We start from the raw sequence: 19211 nt of genomic DNA, 5'->3' as shown, positions 1-19211 counted from the left end.
TGGATTTTGCATAATGTGGCTGGCCTGCCACCATCCCACTGAAATTGGAGTCACGCGCAAGAAGCTTTCCTATTTCTCCCCACTCCAAACAGCTCAGCTGTGTTTGTTGCCTCTGAGCTGTTCTTCAATAGGAGGCTATCTTTGCAGGCGAGGGTGGCCCCTTAGCCCTGCTGATTAGAGCATGTGGAGCTATTTTGCAGATTTACGCTCTTGTTGATTTTGTCAAAACTAGTTGCTCAGTTTAAAAATTGTTACAGGACAAGTAAAGCACCCCCATTTCTGCTGTAGTAACTGGTTGGGCGGATGTGTGTTTCTAGCTGGGTGTAGCATGTTCATTTTTAATTTGCAAGAAAACATTTCATGGACATGGATGACCCTTATTTGAACTGGAATATTCTCCTGTCTGCTGACCTTGTCAAGTTTCTTTCTTCTTTTTCTTTGTTACAGTGCAAAATATTATCCTCCTCTCTTTTACCTCCTCTGTTGGTCTGAAAACAGTACAACAAATGTTTTGTGGTTCCTAGAAAATGTTATAAAGTTGTTTCCCAAGTTAGGTCATTGCAGCTGCAAAATTTTTGTTTTGAGAGAAGACTTGGCCAAAAACAACAGAGCCTGGGGTCAGTTATTATTTCAGGGGAAAAAAAATCTTGAGGCTAGCCAGAGGTTGTGTCTCCCTTTGCACTAAAATACAGGCAGAATTCTTCCAGCTGGGCCTCGACTAATTTGAAACCAATCTCCTTTTCTCTGTATAGAGATAGGCTTAGTTTACTGGCTGGCTCCTCCAGGTTTTGAATTTGCCCCATAAAATTTTGGAAGGCATTTTAACTTTATAAGGCAATTTATCATAAATTAATTTTCAGAAACTTTTGAGTCAATGTAAAATAAAAACCAAACTCTAGAGTCAGAGACCCTAATTTTAGTTTAAGATTTTTAAAGACATTTTTGCTTATTAGCGATGTGTGTGTGTGTGTGTGTGTGTGTGTGTGTGTGTGTGTGTGTGTGCATGTGTGAGCGTGTGTGAAGTTGGGGTTTAGAAGTGCCACAGTGCACATGCAGATGTCAAAGGACAGCTTTCAGGAGTCAGTTCTCTCCTACTCTGCTGAGGCAGGGCCTTTTGTGTTGTTTCCGCTGCTCTGCATATTCCAAACTGGCTGGCTTGTTAGCTTACAGGAGATTCTCTGCTCTCCACCTCCCGTCTCACAGTAGGAGGGCTGGGATTCCAGCTGTGCGCCACTGGACCTGGCTTTTTTTTTCTTAACATGGATTTCCGTGCTCTAACTCTAGTAGTTAAGACTTGCATGGCAAGAACCCTTACCCACCAGACATCTCACGACTTCCACATCTAATTTTTAAAACTGGGGTTTTACATTTCCAGCATCAGTTAAGACAATATGTGCAGGAAGATGGAGTTCTTTCCTTGAGAGCTCACAGAGGCAGAGGATGCCAGCAATGTCTCAGCCGTCAGGATTTCTTAGGTAAGGTGAAACCTGTAGATGGTCAATTTGAACAATTCACTCCCCAAGATGGAAACAACTTCACCTGCCGGCTTGTCAGTTCCTATGGTGTAAATACTCTCACTAGCACTGATTTCGAGCTGCTGATGCCAGGCCAACCACATGGCAGGTCCCCTGAAAGTTTAAGGGCGGGCTCTCATGAGATGCTCAGAAGCAGCTCTAGACAGTACTGTGGCATGACTCAGCCAAATCATGTCCCCCAAGCAGACGTGGGCTCCTTGGTTTGTCATCTTGGTGATATCCTGGAATGTACCATGGAGTTTACTAGGGCAGCACACAGCAGCAACCCTGGTGGGAGTGACATGTTCAGATCCAGTGTGCGATATCGTCTTCATTTTCTGTTGCTGGAACAGAATACCTAAAAATGGATAATTTATGAAGAATAGAGGTTTGTTTTGGCTTCTGACTCTGTTTTTGTTGTGTTTGCTTTGACACTTAAGCACTGGAGCCAGGGCCTTACTCATGTTAAGCACATGCTTTACCTAACCGAACTATCACTCTGGTTTCTAGCTTACAGGCTAAAAAAAAAAAAAAAATCTGTTGTTACTGTTTTTGCATGGTAGCTCAGATTTATTTTCTTTAATAACATACATTTGATAACCAAACAAAACAAGTAGATCATGCAATGCAAAGGCTGACATAGGAAAATGATTGGGTCCTCACAGCAGCCAGAGGAATACTTGCTGCAGGAACTACTGGCCAAGCTTCCTGAGAAAGGACCCAAGGTTGGGAAGAGTCCACCCACTTTTCTCTCATAAGGCTTAGGGGGACATGGTGCAACACATGGAAAAGCCGGTCAGGACAGCAGAAATGGAAGTTTGAAGCTGGTTGGGAGCTACAGTAGCCGATCCTAACATCTACACGACCCTGGTGTGTAAAGGAGAATTACAGCAGTTGCTTTTTTTGTGATGCTGGGGCTCCAGGATTGCCAGGGCCGATGGGATCACCAGAGTCACTGTGGTCACCAGGAAACAAGATACGGCCTAATGTGGCTGACAGTACCAACCTCTGCAACCCCTAGCTCTCACCCTTATCATTTTCTGCAGCTTGCATGGCTCCTTGTTCATCAGCCTCAGGTCGCACCTTGAATAATCCTGCCTTCACTGGAAATCTTCCAGCCTACTCTTCTCCTCGGCTTATGGTTCTTAAAGCTGGGAAGTCTCAGGTCATGGTGCTGGCATCAGTTTAGCCTCTGGTGAAGGTCTCCTGCTGCTTCATCATGCAGAGGAGAGCTGGGGAACAAGTGGGCACACAGAGAAGGCAGGAGAGTGGTGCCAGGCTCCAGCACTGTTAGCCCATTCCGGGAGATGGGCATTACTCTGTTCTGTTCATGAGGGTCTTGTCTTGGGATGCAACATCTGCTGATGCACCCCACTCTCAAACACTACCACATGTAGAAATTACTATGCCAACTACTGGCTAAGGAGTAGTTCTGTGGCAGAGCATGTGTTTAGCATGAGCAGGATCCTGGGTTTCATCCCAGCACTTCAGAAAGAAATAAAACAAACAAAACACAAAGCAATGCCCCTAAATATTCCAATATGACTTTGGAGGACACAATTGTACCTTTGTACTCTACCCTGGGAGAAAACACTCTTTAATTATCATCTCCAAGTCATGCAGTCAGGGTCACTAAGGACAGCCCAGGAGCATTTTAGACACAAGGGCCACTTACAGCTCTGTGGCTGGGGTGAAGACCGCTGTGTTCAGCAAAGGCTCACCACAGAACAAAATAAGCAGCAGAGTCGGCCTGGACGCCGACTTTGCAATGGGTTTTGTTTTAGGCTCATCTCTGAGAAGCCACAGCCTTTGAGACGGCCTGGGAAGTGTCCTCATTATCCATCACTTACAGATCTCTTTCTCTCTCCCTCTCAGTCCCTCTCCCATGTCTTAGGATGACAGTTATTCTGCTGACAGGTGTGTTGTTTTCTTTCTCAATGAATGTATGGGTGTTCTGTCCCTGTATATGTCTTCTAATGATGAAAGATGACATAAATCTAGCTATCAACGTAGAGAGAAGTGGAGAGCAAAGTAAATTTCAATTTGAGGCTGCTACTAAATTTGCCTCTGCCCTTTGAAATAGTCCAGTCAGCGAATCTGGAGTGCAAGGCCAGGCCTTCCTCAAAGCTGTTGATAAGAGCCGGTGCAAGGCTTTATCTTTGGTCACATGGTATCTAGCTTTCCAGTGAAAGTTTCAAGATGACCCTCCCAACATCCAACAATTTGATCTTTCCTTTTGAGTTTCTATCTAAGGTTAACTCACTCCCACCCAAACCCACCTTTTTTTAAACCAGGCTCCTAGTTCGTGTATAAAGTTTTTACTAGTTGATCAATGAGATACCAGGTTGCTCTGAGTTCCTGTGTAGCTAATGGGAAATAGATGGGATAAAGAGAAGGTTTAATGGAAAAAAGATTAAGGTAAGGATAGTGTCTGAGGCTATGGGCAATGTCAAAGAAATCAATATAATACAGCCAGGTGCCCAGAGAAGAAAGAGTAACAGTGGGAAGCCATTATTAATTTTAAGCCTAATAGTGCAAGAGAGAAATTTGGAGGGTATGCTTGTGGCAGAGGGGTCAGGATGGTCTTCTAGTGACCCCCCCCCCATGCCACACTATACAGGAAACCGGTGTGTGTGGTGGTGGGTGGTGGTGGTGGGGTGAGGCAGATGATGTGGCCTGGGAGGGCCAAGCTTTAGGATTTAAAGATGTGTGTGTGTGTGTGTGTGTGTGTGTGTGTGTGTGTGTGTGTGTGTGTACACATGAATGAAATGCTCTCTAAAGTCAGAACGGGGCTTTGGATTCCCTGGAGCTGGAGTTATAGGTGGCTGTGAGCTTCCCGATGTGGATGCTAGGAACTAATACTGGTCCTCTGCCAGAGCAGTGCACACATTTAACCACGATCTTAGTCCCTGAGCCATCTCTAACCCCACATCTAGGGTTTAAATTGTCATGGAGAAGGATGGAGGGCAGAGCTCTGAGGATCCATAGGTAGAAGATGGCTGATTGGAACTGATCAGATTAATGTTGGTCCCATCTTCATGAAGCTATAGTCTAGGAAGAACAACCCAATGGACAGTTCTACCAGATGGTGGACACCTGAAGCCCGAGTCAAAAGTGTGACTTAGCCCTTAAGGACGTGAGTGTATATATAAGACAGAAGACTTCTTGAGGTCTATTTGCAACATTAATATGTGTAAGTGGTTGAGTGGGAGGTCAGATGGCTAGAACAGGTAGTTCTCCGAGTGTTGTTTTAAGTCCTGCCAACCAATGGGAATTTTGGTAGAAAATTTAGGGGCTGGTGAGATGGCTCTGTAAAGAAAGACATTTGCTGCCAAGACTGACGACTCGAGTTCTGTCCCTGGACCCACGTGGTGGGGGCAGAGAACTGGCTCCTACAATTGTTTTCTGATTCTCTCCTCATGCGCTCTGCCTGCCTGCCTCTGCCTTCCAAGTCCTGTGATTTAAGACATGCACACACAGCCTAGAGTAACCACTTAAATTTTCCTCCCCTTTTTATTTTATATGTGTGAGTGTTTTGCCTGCATGTATATCTGTGTACCGTGTGCATGCAGTGGCCATGGAGGCCAGGAATTCTGATCCTCTGGAAGAACAGCTAGTGAGTGATCTTAAGTGCTGTGCTATCTCCCCAGCTTCAGAGTATCTTCTCCTTCTTCTAAGATTTATTTATTTATTATGTATACAGTGTTCTGCCTGCATGCCAGAAGAGGGCGCCAGATCTCATTACAGACGGTTAGGAGCCACCATGTTGTTGCTGGGAATTGAATTCAGGACCTCTGAAAGAATAGCCAGTGCTCTTAACTGCTGAGCCATCTCTCCAGCCCCCAGAGTATCCTCTTCTTAAGGCGGTATGGGCATGCCAGTTGGCCAGCAGTGGCTTGATATACATCAAACCAATTAATTTCCGGAAGCAAAGAGGTTGTGGTCCCAAAGTAGGCTGACTCACTTGAGAGAGTGGTAGTACATCTGTTTAATGGTGTTACAACTTAAAAAAATATGTTTATGTATATGTTTTCCTTTTCCTGCATGAATGTATGTGCACCATGTATATTCCTGGTGCTTGCAGAGGTCAGAAGAGGGCATCAGATCCTCTAGAACTGGAGTTATAGACAGTTGTAAGCTACCAAGGGGGTGCTGGGAACTGAACCTGGGTCTTCTGCAAGGGCAGCAAGTGCTCTTAACTGCTGAGCCATCTTTTCAGCCCCCGATATTACACCTTAAAGAGATGCACAGAGCAAAACTATGGCTATCAGGGTGAGGTTGCTTGCCACAGAAACTTTAGCTGTGAAAGCGGCTTCTCTACACTCAGGCAGGATTGTGGTGCCTGCAGAGACAATGACATGTTTCTATTTTGAAACAGAAGGTCTTGAGTATGGTTCCTTTTCATTCACAGCCAGAGTGAAGATGAGCTGGTGTGAACATCAGTAACATCCCAACATTGTGTCCCATTGTCTTATGTGTAAGAAAGTCAGGTCTAGTTACATCGTAAAATCCCCAGCATGTGGAAGTCACATGGCAGGAGGTAAACTCTGCTCATAGCGGTCAACCACATTATGGTTGCCGAGACCACTCCATCTTGTGCATCAGCGATAATTTCTTGCATTTCCTTCTTGCCATGAAAAAGTATCTGCTGATGGCTGCTATGGGAGGGAGTGCGGTGGTATTCTAATTGTACTGAAATATGATTTTGATTGTATGTTAATAAATAAAGTTGCCCGGGGGTCAGAGCTATTAGAGCCATAGACAGAGTGTGGCGGTGGTGGCTCACGCCTTTAATCCCATAGATCTCTGTGTGTTCAGGGATACAGCCAGCATCGGAGACATATGCCTTTAAGACCTGGGGGGCTGTACATACAGACAGTGACGAGGCAGTCACGTGTTTGGGTTTACAACCAATGAGAAGGCAGAACAAAAGACTATGAAAAGACTTACACACAGGAAATAGGTCTCTTTCGGGAAGCTAGGACCACCGCAGGAGGAAGGGTGAGATTTTAGCTCTGAGCTCTGACCTCTCGGCTTTCTCTTTTACATTGGTTCTGTGTTTCTTATTTAATAAGACAGTTGGTTACATCTACAAGGGAGAGTAAGCTTTATTTAAGGATGGGGCTCCTGGTCAGTTTATTTTGTTCCAGTGGTTGGCTCCACACTCATGTTCGTATGAGAAGAACTAATGAGATTCAATGGATTATTATTTTCTTAAGGAAGAAAAAAGGGAGCTGGAGATATGACTCAGCAGTTAAGAGCACTTGTAGTTCCTGCAGGGGACCTGGATTTGGTTCCCAGCCACTACACGGTGGTTCACAACTCCCCATAACTCCAATTCCAGGGGATCTGACATCCTTTTCTGATTTTCATGTGCACCAGACATGTACATGGTGCACGTACATACATGCAGGCAAAACACCTATATACATAAAATTTAAAAAATATTTTAAAAAGTAAAAAGAAGACATAAAATTGGGAGGGACCTGTGAGGAGTTGGAGGAGGCATGGGGGTTATATAAATCAAAATACATTGTATACATGTGTGAAATTCTCAAAGAGTATATATGTTATCTAACATAATACTTTTCCTAAAGTGCTTGGGATTTGGGGTGTAACTTTTTCTTTTTCTTTTATAATGTCAAACTTACAGAAAACATGAAGGAAGAGCTGAGGAAAGTCCTCTGTACCCCTGACCAAACCCATCAGTTCTTCACATTTTGGTTTACTTGCTTCATTAGTCCATGAATTTATTTGTATGTGTATAAACTACATTTTTGCCTCTTTATCCCTCACCCAGTGTGTTTCTAAAGAACAGTTTTCACATGATCAGGAAGTTTAAATCTGTTGTGATATATTAGCTAATCCATATTCTATATTCAAGTTCCAACAGTGATTGTACCAACACTCCCTTCAGTATTTCTTGTTTCTTTTTAAAAAATTTTCAAAACTCCATGTAGTTTTGGTGCCTGTCCTGGATCTTGCTGTTAGACCAGGCTGGCTTCTAACTCACAGAGATCCGCCTGGCTCCGCCTCCCGAGTGAGTGCTGGGATTAAAGGCGTGTGCCACCGCTGCCGGGCCTATTTCTTGTTTCTAGTATCATACATTGCTACTATTTCCTGCTTTTGTGCGTGGTGGTGCATGTGTCAGCTGTCCTGACATAAATCTGTTTGTAAGAGGGTGGGAGGCTTAGCACCCTCTTAAGTCTGTAGTGCTTGACTATCAAGTTTCACTTTCCAGAAGTTTCTCGGAGTCAACTGTGTGCAGTTGGAGCCACTTCTGAGAACTGTGTGTGCAGTTGGAGCCACTTCTGAGAACTGTGTGTGCAGTTGGAGCCACTTCTGAGTGTGTCGTCACCCTTCACATTAACTTACCACTCCTGGCAACACCAAGCAGTACTGCTGTATGTCTTTAGAGATGGGGCCTGGTTGGACCACATTAAGCAGGGATCCTTGAGCAGAGAGTCTGCCCCATCTTTCCAGGGTCGATAGATACCTTACTCAGAAGGAGGCTTTCCCTGGCTGTCTTGCCTTTTGGACAGGGGCAGTTAGCCAGGAAGGCTACCGGGCAACTCCCTGCTGCCCCTGCTCTCTGCAATGACCCTGAGACTTTCTGGCAGGGTGCTCAACTTCAGTACAGTGTGGCCCTCTGGTGGCAGACATCTTTACATGGTGGGAAAGGATGAGAGCAAGTGTCACAGGCCAGTGAGTTTCAACATGAGTTTACTTTTCCTGGTTTAGGGGTTGGAGGTCTGAGATCAAGACATGACAGGTCATCTCTGGCTTCCGGATGCCATGGAAAGGCACACCCCACAGGCATCAGTCCTTCTTGACTGCCCTTTTAAAGGTCCGGTTTCCAAGTGAAATCACATTCTTACAGGGTCAGGGGTTAAGCATGTGAGGCTTGTTGGTGTGTGAGCGGGCCAGGGGAGGCACAAGTTAGCCTATAGCAAGCAAGGAGGAAATATGAGGGATTTTTTTTTAGATCAAATTGATCATTTAAAAAAAACAAAAAGGGCTAATAAACATTTTAAAAGTGTTCAACATCTGACAGGTGGTGGTGGCACACACCTTTAATCCCAGCACTCGGGAGGCGGAGGCAGGCCGATCTCTGTGAGTTCGAGGCCAGCCTGGTCTACTGAGCAAGTCCCAGGACAAGTTCCAAAGGTACACAGAGAAACCCTGTCTCATAAAACAACAACAACAAAAAGGTGTTCAACATCATTAGCCATCAGAGAAAAACAAATTAAGGCTGTTTTGAGGGCTGGAGAGATGGCTCAGACAGAGGTTAAGAGGAGCACTGGCAATTATTCCAGAGGTCCTGAGTTCAATTCCCAGTAACCACATGGTAGTTTACAACCATCTATAATGAGATCTGATGCCTACTTCTGGAGTTCAGGCATACATGCAGATAGAATACTGTATACATAATAAATAAATAAATCTAAAAAAAACAACAACCCTGTTTTGAGATGCTATCCCATGTCAGGCATATTGGTATTATCAAAAAGTCAAATTTACATTTTAAAGACGACCACCCCTTTCTGTTTGTTAATAGGACGTTTCTTATCTAGGGTTTCCTGGCTGCTTTCTCATGATTACGCCCAGGGCATACCTGAGTTATACTAACCAGAATGCAAGCATGGAAGAGGGTGCTTCCTGTAACTATTCTGGGATAGGGAATGTGAATGTGCACAAGAGAAGTGTGGTGACCCAGCATCTGTAAGTGGTTATTTTCATTTTTTCACTGCTCATACTGTGACCAGGTTGGTTAAATCACTTACTAAAGTGATGGGTCCAGGATTTAACCTTGTGCCTTTTTTATCCTAATAGCATTCATTTTCTACCTTCACCCAAAACTAGTGTTAACTTTTAATTCTATTTAGCAAATCTACGTAGCATCCTATGGTCTGTGGAAATTCTCTCCTAACATGTCTCTAGAACCAACTAGTTCATTCATGATTTCTTCATATCTAGGGGCTCTGTTCCTACTGACCAATCGCTCATCAGCGCTGTCTTTGGGTTGCTGATGAGTAGGACCAGCTCTTGTTCCTTCTGTGAACTTAGCAGTGGACTTGGAGTTAAATGGGGTCATACAGTTTGCTTTGGCCAGTTCAATAATATTGTCTGGAAATGTTCAAATGTATCATTCTTTCTTTAAGATGAACAGCAGGACTCAAAAACAGTAGCTACTGGGTGTCGAGTGAATAAGAACACAGGGCAAAGGTTATAGCTAACCTCAGATAGATGTGTATCACGAGTGGTAAACAAACCTTTGTCGTCTTGTTACAGCATAAAACAGCCCACAGGGGTTGATTCACTCTTCTAGTTTACATTCTGTTGCTGTGATGATACATTCTGACTAAAAGCAACTTGGGAGGAAGATTGCAATCCATCCTAGGTCTTGTATCTTGACAGGAAGGACTTACCTTGCTCAATTATTAACCGAGTAGAGGTACACACCACCATATCTGGCTTATTAGTAGATAGTTTTAAAAAATACTTGTTGCACTGTAGTTAACAGAAACAATGCTTTCTCTTGTTCTATTTCTGGGATGTGTTTATCTTCAATGGGACTGTTCTGTGGGATGGAATTGGTGTTGATTGTTTTCTCTAGTGTGATGGGGTACTACACCCAAATCCTTGTCAGGGTCCGAGTGAGCCACCTCCTTCATTCATCTGTGTGTGTGCATGTAAGGGGACAAGAGTTCAATCCCAGGTGTCTCCCTCTCTCATTCTGCTCCTTAGTTTTTGAGACAGGGTCTCTCACTGAGCCTGCAGCTCGCTGGTTCAGTAAGCTGGCTGGCTGGAGAGGCCCCTAGCATTGGGTTTCGTAGACTTAGAACACCACATTTTACTTTTACACGGCCACTGGGGGAAAAACCTCAGGCACTCATTCCTAGCAGAGAGCACTTTATCTACTGAGCCATCTCTCCAGACCCCTGCTGCTCCCCCCTCCCCCCCCCAGCTCCTGACTCTGGCTGGCTGGGATCCTGTCATTTGACTGAACAACAGGATATGAGTGGACTTGCTGCAAAGGAAGCCTGGATGAGCCTGTTTGGCAGGGCTTCTGACAGTGCTAATTCAGAAGGGCAAGAGGGCTCTAGATGGTGCTGTCTCAGCCGATCAAAAGACTTGCAGCTAGAAGAAGCGTTCAGCTGGGAGCTGGAGAGTAGTGTCATTGCATGACACTTAGTTTGGGGTGGTTTGTTCTGTAGCAAGGACTGATTATCACATGAGGTCAAAGGCCATGGATGATTTACAGTACTCATTACATGTGGGTTTTGCTCTCTGAGAAGCCGGAAATCAACACACCATGCTACCAGCACTGTGTGGGACACCTACAAAAATACTCATATACCCTCCTCCAGTTGATCATGAAAATTTAAATGTCTTAGGAGGGAGGAAGGAAGGAAGGGAAGGAGGGAGGGAGGAAAGGAAGGAGAGAGAGAGTGAGAATGAATAACCACAGCACCACACATACAGATCTTACATTGCTTTGTTCCAGACTGCATCCTTACTATACAGGCTTGAAGTGGTAATAAACTCAAGAAAGATCTAAGTGATCTCTATTTTTAATAGCTGACTTTATTTGTAGCATAGTTATGTGCAATCCATGTGGCTGGTAATACATGGTATCACTAATCCTTATTTTAGAAAAGACCTGTCCTTTTGATAATGATTTTTTAAAAAAATAGTGTGTGATGTACATGCACTGTTAAGTATGTGGTTATTCAAATGTAAGCATGAGTGCGCATATGTGCTGTGGCCAGAGGACATTCAGTGTCTTCTTCTACGGTCCTCTGTTTATATCTTGAGACTGAGTCTCTCACAGCCCGGGATGTTTGCTGTTTCTCCGTCAGTCTGTCTCCCTTTCTAATGCTGGAGTTACAGGCATGCTCAGACATGACCAGCTTTCCATGGGTGCTGAGGATTTGAACTCAGGTCTTCATGATTGTACAGCAGGCACTCTTACCCACTGAGTTATTTCCCTAGCCTCTGATAATGATTTTTAAATATTTCAATATGACAAATATTTATATTCAGGATATTCCTGTCACATAGTTAATTATTTTCAACATCACATTTTACTTCAGATATTTTCAAAACCTAGCTATCAAATTGTGAATGTACATATTTTAAAGCTTGTTATCAAGTATAACTGCTATTTATATAATGAAAGTTTAAATGGAGCATAATGATACTATTTGAGAGCTGGGCAGCTTATTAAATCCCCATACTGTAAGGACTTCTGTTCAGTTCAAAGCGCCTATATGAACTCCTTGGTGAAAGTGCAAGGGTTCAGTATTTTCAGTCTTGTTTCCTAAGGTTCACAAATATACACAAAAGTGTTAGTAAGAAATTACTAGAAACACATCTCAACACTTACGTGATAACCATTTTGTCTTCCTGCACAGTTAGGAACCCTTATGCGAGACAGCCTCAACATGTTATAATTACAATGGCTTAAATAACCCGAAAACAACAGCAAACAAAGCCAGTATTAATTAACGAAAGCCGGAAGGCACAAAAGTGCCAAGCACTCTGCTGCAGGACACATTAGCGTTTAGCAAGCTGGCCTTGGGTCGCCTACCCAGTGTCCAGGGAAACCAGTCAAAAGAGCATCATGCATCTTTTGTCTCCCTGACCCCTCCATCCAGACACACAGCAACAGGCCTCCACAATGGCTGAACAAAGCCGATGCCCCTTCCACCCGGCAGCTGTATGGGCCGCTAATCCTGCGCACAAAGCGGCCGCGGCTCGCCATTGTTGGGCGCCCGCCCCGAGGGCACACTGCTGACGGGCTCTGGAAGGTCCCAGCGCGGCTGATGCTTATTTAGCCGGCACCGTGAGGGCCGCGGCCTCCCGGGAGCCATGTACCGCCGCAGCTACGTTTTCCAGGCCCGCCAGGAGCGCTACGAGCGCGCCCAGCCCGCGGGTCCCGCCGCGCAGCCCGGAGGAACGGCCCCCGGTCTGGCGGCGCTGCAGGCTCTGGGCGAGCGCGTGGCCGCCCAGGTCCAGCGGGCCCGTGCGCTCCAGCAGCGCCACGCCGGCCTGCGGCGGCAGCTCGACGCCTTCCAGCGCCTGGGCGAGCAGCCGGGGCCCGAGGACGCCCTTGCCCGCCACGTCGAGGCCAATCTGCAGCGTGCCCGCGACCTGGCAGCCGAGCGCGCGCGGCTGGAGAGGCAGGAGGCCGAGGCGCAGCGAGCGCTCGACGAGTTCCGGAGCAAGTAAGAGGCGCTGTCGGGGAAACTGAGGCAGGGTGCGGGGTGGGGGTGGGGGGATGGGGGGCAGGTGCAGACTGTCCTGCGGAAAGGGGCGTGCGGATGCACAGGTCCTGAAGATACCCAACTTCCAATTAAATGGCACTTTCCGGTTCCCAGGGTATAGTTTCATTTACTTTTAATGTGTTTTGGGATGTAGGTGTAATATGCAATGAAACACACTGATTTTAATTGCGTAGTTTGAGTTTTTAGCGCTTACTTTGAGCCAACACTCAAATAAGCAAGGTGGTTTGCACTACCCTAGAGGTGCCTCCTCCGAGTTCCCAGCGCGCCCCGTCTTGATTTAATGTCAGCAGACATTGCTTCCATCGGTTCTAGAATTTCAGAATATGCACTCTCACATGACCGATTTCTTTGACTTCATAATTTATTTTTTCAATTTAATTTTCTTACAGATATATATTGTACATTAACCATATTGCTCCCTGGACCCTTCTACCTTCCCTTTTCTTATCTCTCCCTCTTCCCATTTATCTCCTTTTCCCCCTAGACAATTTCATTTCTTTCACTTCATATATATGTGTATATGATTTTATGTGACTATATAAAATCTAGGAACCACAAATGAGAGAAAACATATTCGCCTCTGAAACTGACTTAATTGGTTTAATATGATCATCTCTAGTCGGAGTTGCACCCATTTTCCTGCAAACAGCGTAACTTTCTTCTTTATGGCTGAAAGATTCCCACATGCACACACACACACACACACACACACACACCCCTGTCATCTGTTCATCTTTATCACATTTTCTTCATCCATTCCTCTGTTGTTGGATACATATATTGGTTTCATAATTTAGCCTTTGTAACTAGAGATTCGGTAATCATTGGTGCAGTACTATGTTTTGATATGTTCCCATGTGATATAACCCTCAAAGCCAGATCCATACTGGATTGTTTTATAGAGAGACTGAGTGAGGTACAGAATGTGAAGCGATCTGGGGCAAGATCCATGAATGGCTGTGCCAGACATGGAATTCAAACCTACATGTGCAAAGTTTAATTGTCTTCATGGTGTGGTAGGTGACATCTGGGAGTTACATTTAAATGTGTGATCTCTAGGGTCCAGATATACAAGATGTGGTCCCTGGCCCTGCTGCAGCATCTGAAACAACCTCAGTATCAGTGGGAGAGTTGCTGGAGTGTAGCTTGTTGGGCCTGGGGCCATCACACCTCCTAAATCAGAACCAGTGTTCTAGCAGAGATGTCAATGACAATAGTTTAAGAAGTTTTAGAAGGCTTGATCTAGGGAATGGTGTCTCCTCCCCTACAGATGGAATTGTGTATTAACATCACCTAGCAGATGTTAAGAAAGAACAATTTATCACCTTTCTAAGTTAGAGAAAGAGGTGGCTTTTTGCGTCAGTAGGCCACTCCAAGGAGTTTCTCCAGGATATGCTCTGGCTGGTGTGAAATGGCGTGCTCACACAGCTACCTGCTGCAGCTCATCGTCACTAGAGAAAGCCTGAAATCAACCAGGATGACCACCGGTCGAAGGCAGGATGTAAAGCTCAGCTTCATCTATTCAGTGGAATATTATGCAGTGCTAAAAAGAGTAGTGTGTTATTTTCATTAATTAAAAATTTTTTTTCATGCATAAGTAAAAAAAGTCCCCACCCATACTGATTGCTTGTGGGGGATGAGGAAGAACGAAAAGGGCAAATGGAGACTTTTTTTTTTTTAAAATTGAAAATAGATCTTTTTAAAATGCACTATATATTCCCTCCCTCAGTTCCTCCCAGATCCTCTCCACTTTCCCACCCCCCCCCAAACCACACCCTTTCTTCCTCTTTCTCATTAGAAAATAAGCAGGCATCTAAAAATGATAAAATAAAATGAGATTTAAAAAAAACAAACAAAACAAGTAAGCAAATGGGGAAAAAATGCCAAAGAAAAAGCACAAGAAACACATACAGATGCTGAGACATATAATTTGTATACACAGAAAACCCATAAAGACAAATTTGGAAACCATAATATGTAAGCAAAAGATGTAAAGTTAAAAAAAAAAAACCCAGACAAAGCATTATGAGTTTAAAAACCTCCAAAACCAAAACAAAACAAACCAAACAAACAAAAAAACCCATTGAGTTGGTTTTGTGTTGGCCATTTTTCCCTTAAGTGTGGTTTGTATATACCCAGTGAGACTCTGATGGAGGAAACTGATTTCCAGGAGGGAGACTTCTATTGAAATAACTTTAAAACATTTTAAATTTTAAGCTTGTGAGAAATTTATCCATTGGAAAATTATATGAATTTCTGGGCATCATGGCTCACATCTACAGTCCCAGCACTTGGGAAGCTGAGGCAGGAGGGTTGCCATTAGTTTAAGGCAAGCTTGGGTTTGACTAGTTTGGTTTACAGAGTTAAACAGATCCGCTGTTTTTGTTAAATCAAAAATTTTTTTAATCAAAAAATTTTTAAAAAGATTATTTATTTATTTACTATATATACAGTGTTCTATCTGCATGCATGCCTGCATGCCAGAAGAAGGCACCAGATCTCATTATAGATGATTGTGAGCCACCATGTGGTTGCTGGGAATTGAACTCGGGACCTCTGGAAGAGCAACCAGTGCTCTTAACCTCTGAGCCATCTCTCCAGCCCCAAAACCTGTTTTTTTTTTTTTTTTTAACCTGAAAAATAAATAACAAAATTTATATAAATCAACTTAAAATGCATATACCCAGGCTCTACTCTAGACTTCAGAGAGGCCAAGAATTTTCTTTGAGTCAGGGTCTCACTATATAGTTCTGGCTGGCCTGGAACTCTATGTAAAGCAAATTGGCCTTGAACTCACAGAGCTCTTCCTGCCTCTGCCTCCTGAGTTCTGGAATTACAAGTGTTTACCCGGACATTCAGCAAGAACTTTCATTTTTTCATGGGCTCCACTGGTCACTCTAGCAACAGCTGCATTCTGGAGTCTTTGCTGTGGGGTAATAGAAGGTTTTCCTCTAACATGTTCTTTGAATTCTTTTGTAACCTGCATTTGAGCATGTCTATCAAAGCATAGTCATTGGTTCATTTCCCATCAACCTTTCTGGTTTCAAGTTGTATAGCCACCATGGAGCAGTTAGTTCATGGAGCAGTTCCGCACACGCTGAGGTTGATTTAAATGTCTCATTGACTTAATCACTACCATTGCCCAGAAGTTTTAATCTTTTGCCTTAGATAGTGGGATTTGAAAGTCATTATAAAACACACACACACACACACACACACACACACACACACGCACACACACACACTTCCACCTCATATAATGCTTTTGCATTCTCAAGGTGAACTGGCAAGTAGCCAAAGCCAGATGAGAGCATGCAGGAAGTGGAAAGCAGGAGCCTCAAGGTCCACAACATGTTAGACACGACACACTCTACACCTGAAACATGGATAATTTCACAGTTGAATTTTCAGTGCACCCAAGACTACATAAAACAGTAAACAACAAGAATCATAAAAACAAGGAAAATACCAGAACACAATAATAAATACAGTCAATTATCCAAATTGCTGGAAACAAAACAATATTACATAAACAACTATATAATGAAAAACAAAGCATGTTTTTACTTTTTGAACTCACTGATATGAATACGGGAATCCTTATCCCATTAATTTTGTATAATGAAATCGCTTATCTTTAATATATCTAGACAGATCTTTATAGCATGAAAATTACCCATGAGACTGTGTTGCTGTGCTTATTATCAAACATGTTGTTAAGCTGCAGAGCCTCTTAGATGTTTTTAGCAGGAAAAAGGCCATGAGAAAATTAGATTTTTGTTAACAATGTTATTCTCAAAGATAATAACCCATTTAAAAAACAAGTTTTGACCCCATTAGAGCCACACAAAGAAATGACTGCCTGCGACCTCTTGGTGTGAAATGTAGAACTAGTTCAGAGATGCTTAACTCGTTTGGAACTGGAATGCAATTTTGATTGGGTCTGGTTGTCCCAGCCTTTTTAATTCTGAGAACACAGAGGTTGCACATAGCACTTTCCATGGCTGTGAACACTTGACTTTGACTCACAGGCCAAGATGTCCAGGCCATGGAAAGTTGTGCTTCCCGGGTTGGGCTCAGTGTTAACTAGAATTAGTTTCATGCATCCACTAGCCTGGAATAGGATTTGCTAGGCAGGGGTGATGCTGCAAGGGTAGGGGCATGGTGCTGGCAGCTTCTGGTGAAAACGGGGCAAATTATATCTTCTTCTCTCTCCTCCTCTTCTCTCTCTTCCTCCTCCTTTTCCTCCTTCTCATCCTCTCCTATTCCTTTTCTAGCTCATGTGTGTGCGGGCTGGTAGGTGGCTTATGTGTAAGCATGTGTGTGTGTGACGGTGTGTCCCTGTGCATGGACTAGAATGCCAGGGGATGGTAGCGAGTGTCCTTCTTTATCACCCCCCCCCCCCCCCCCTTATTCCTTTGAGGCGGGATCTCTTCCTGAACCTGGAATTTGAATTACTTTCACCTAGGCTGACAGCATTGACAATTCCCCTGTCTCTGCCTCCTACAATGCTGGTTTTTCAGGCATGCACAAGACTGTGACTGGTGTTCTGTTGGTCCTGGGATCTGAACTCGGGTCCTCATGGTTGTGCAGTAACTACTTTACTACTGAATCAAATCCCTAGCCTGGGGCAAGGTTCTCAACCATGTTCTTCATCTTTCCCCCAGAGGTAACAGCAGCCACTTTCTTTGGTTGTGAGGATAAATGACATAACAGAGAAACATTGATGTGTTGCACATGTGAATGAGTACATCAGTGTAGGAGGTCTGTCATTTGTTTTATGAATGGGGCAGCCTTCCTGTCTCTATTCGGAGGCTGTGCTTGGGTTACAGCTATGCGAAGATGTAATTCCCCCATGCTCAGGTGCTGGGTGGGAGGCAGCTGAGATGCTTTGAGGATCCAGGGTGGAGGACTTCTGTTTCATTTATCTTTTTTGGTTATCTTCATTTTCTATGTACTTGATGGTATGAAAATTATTGGGAAGCAGTGGGCAAGGAAATATGGTATTAGCTATTTCTTTAAAATTGAAATTACCTTCTTAAAGAAAAGGGCATTATTATCTGAGGTTGAACTTGACACTGGTAATGTGATCTGTAACTGTGAAAGTCTAGAAGCTGCCCTAATTCTTCTTGCCTGTGTGTCCGATTTGCAGATATGAAAATGAATGTGAATGTCAATCAGTGCTAAAAGAAATGCTGGAGCGCCTTAACAAGGTGAGTGGAACACAGCCTTGGGTTTACACAGCTCCCTTACAGCACTGAATTGGATGGTAGGAGCAATTGTTTCCCATAACCCTCTTCCCATTATGTTAGGATTTGTCTGTTTCTTGTTGCCATTTTCTTTCTTGACTTCTTAATTTCAACTGAGTCTCTTTGTGAGTGAACTGATGTACAAACCCACCTTATGACACAAAATGTGTGGTCTCATGAGAGAAACGTAGATCACGAAGCTGATATGTTATGCTTGGTGTGTTAATCTGTTTTCCATTAATATAATGAAATACCCGAGGATGGGCAATTTGTAAAGAAAAGAGTTTTTATCTCACAGTTTTGGAAGTTGCAAATACAAACACATGCCACCGAATCTGGTGAAGGGGCCTATGACTTAGTTCTCTGATGATAAAAGACATCACTCTCACAGCATGTGAGGTGGGCTTGCATGGCAAGCCATCACTGGGGTGGGGATGTAATGCCTTCCCACTATGCGCGCCCCCTTGAAGGTCCTATTATTTCTCAGCACCTCTGCACTGGGGACCAAGCTCCCAACACATGGACTATAGTTCTAGGCTACACGATATGCCAGCATTACAATGCCCACTTATGGTTTATCTAGGTAGACTGATCACAAATGACAATGTTTATTGTGTAAACTGATACCTCTATTCTGTTGGCTAATAGCCTTGAGTTGCTGTTTTGAAGCAAAAGACTCAGGGAAGAGAGGAAGAAACACCTATTTCCCTTGAAGCATTCTCTCTCTCTCTCTCTCTCTCTCTCTCTCTCTCTCTCTCTCTCTCTCTCTCTCTCTCTCTCTCTCACATGAGAAACAGTCACAGGGGAGGTGCCAGGGATTCTGGAACATTCCTGTAATGGTTATATGGAGCTGTTCCTAGCTGGGACAGTTTCCTTCTTCGATTGTCCATCAATCAGCCTGATTGGGTTTTCTGTTGTAGCTGGCAGAATTCTGCTCTGAGTAGTAAATTCTATTGTGGACAGAAGGGTTGGACAGACACAGGCATGGCTAATGGCTACAAGAACCACCTTTTCTGATCATGCCAGAGTTCACCCCTTGGGTTGGAAGGAGTCATGGAGATGACTTAGTTGAAGGGTGCTGTTGAGGGCACATGGGCTGCTCCCCCCCCCAATGCTCCTATGCTTATAGCCTCATTCTGATAAGACACTAAACTTGT

The 19211-nt window shown here is 44.0% G+C and overlaps 1 protein-coding gene across 3 annotated transcripts in view; it reads left to right on the top strand.

Annotated features, from left to right (window-relative positions):
- Nucleotides 1-19211, top strand: part of Bfsp1 (beaded filament structural protein 1) — an 84338-nt gene that overhangs the window by 35809 nt on the left and 29318 nt on the right. Inside the window, exons 1-2 of one of the 3 annotated variants that reach the window (XM_028893256.2) lie at nucleotides 12114-12745; nucleotides 17958-18018. In XM_028893256.2, the coding sequence (XP_028749089.1) occupies nucleotides 12390-12745; nucleotides 17958-18018 (417 nt within the window). In that variant the 5' untranslated portion in view covers nucleotides 12114-12389. Of the gene's footprint in view, nucleotides 1-12113; nucleotides 12746-17218; nucleotides 17475-17957; nucleotides 18019-19211 lie in introns of those variants that run through there. The other 2 variants (XM_037205262.1, XM_028893257.2) reach the window with 2 other exon arrangements.

This window comes from Peromyscus leucopus, chromosome 4 (genome assembly GCF_004664715.2).
Source record: "Peromyscus leucopus breed LL Stock chromosome 4, UCI_PerLeu_2.1, whole genome shotgun sequence".
Classification (NCBI taxonomy): domain Eukaryota; kingdom Metazoa; phylum Chordata; class Mammalia; order Rodentia; family Cricetidae; genus Peromyscus; species Peromyscus leucopus.
Note: the sequence above shows the minus strand (reverse complement) of the source record. Positions and strands in the feature narration are given on the sequence as shown.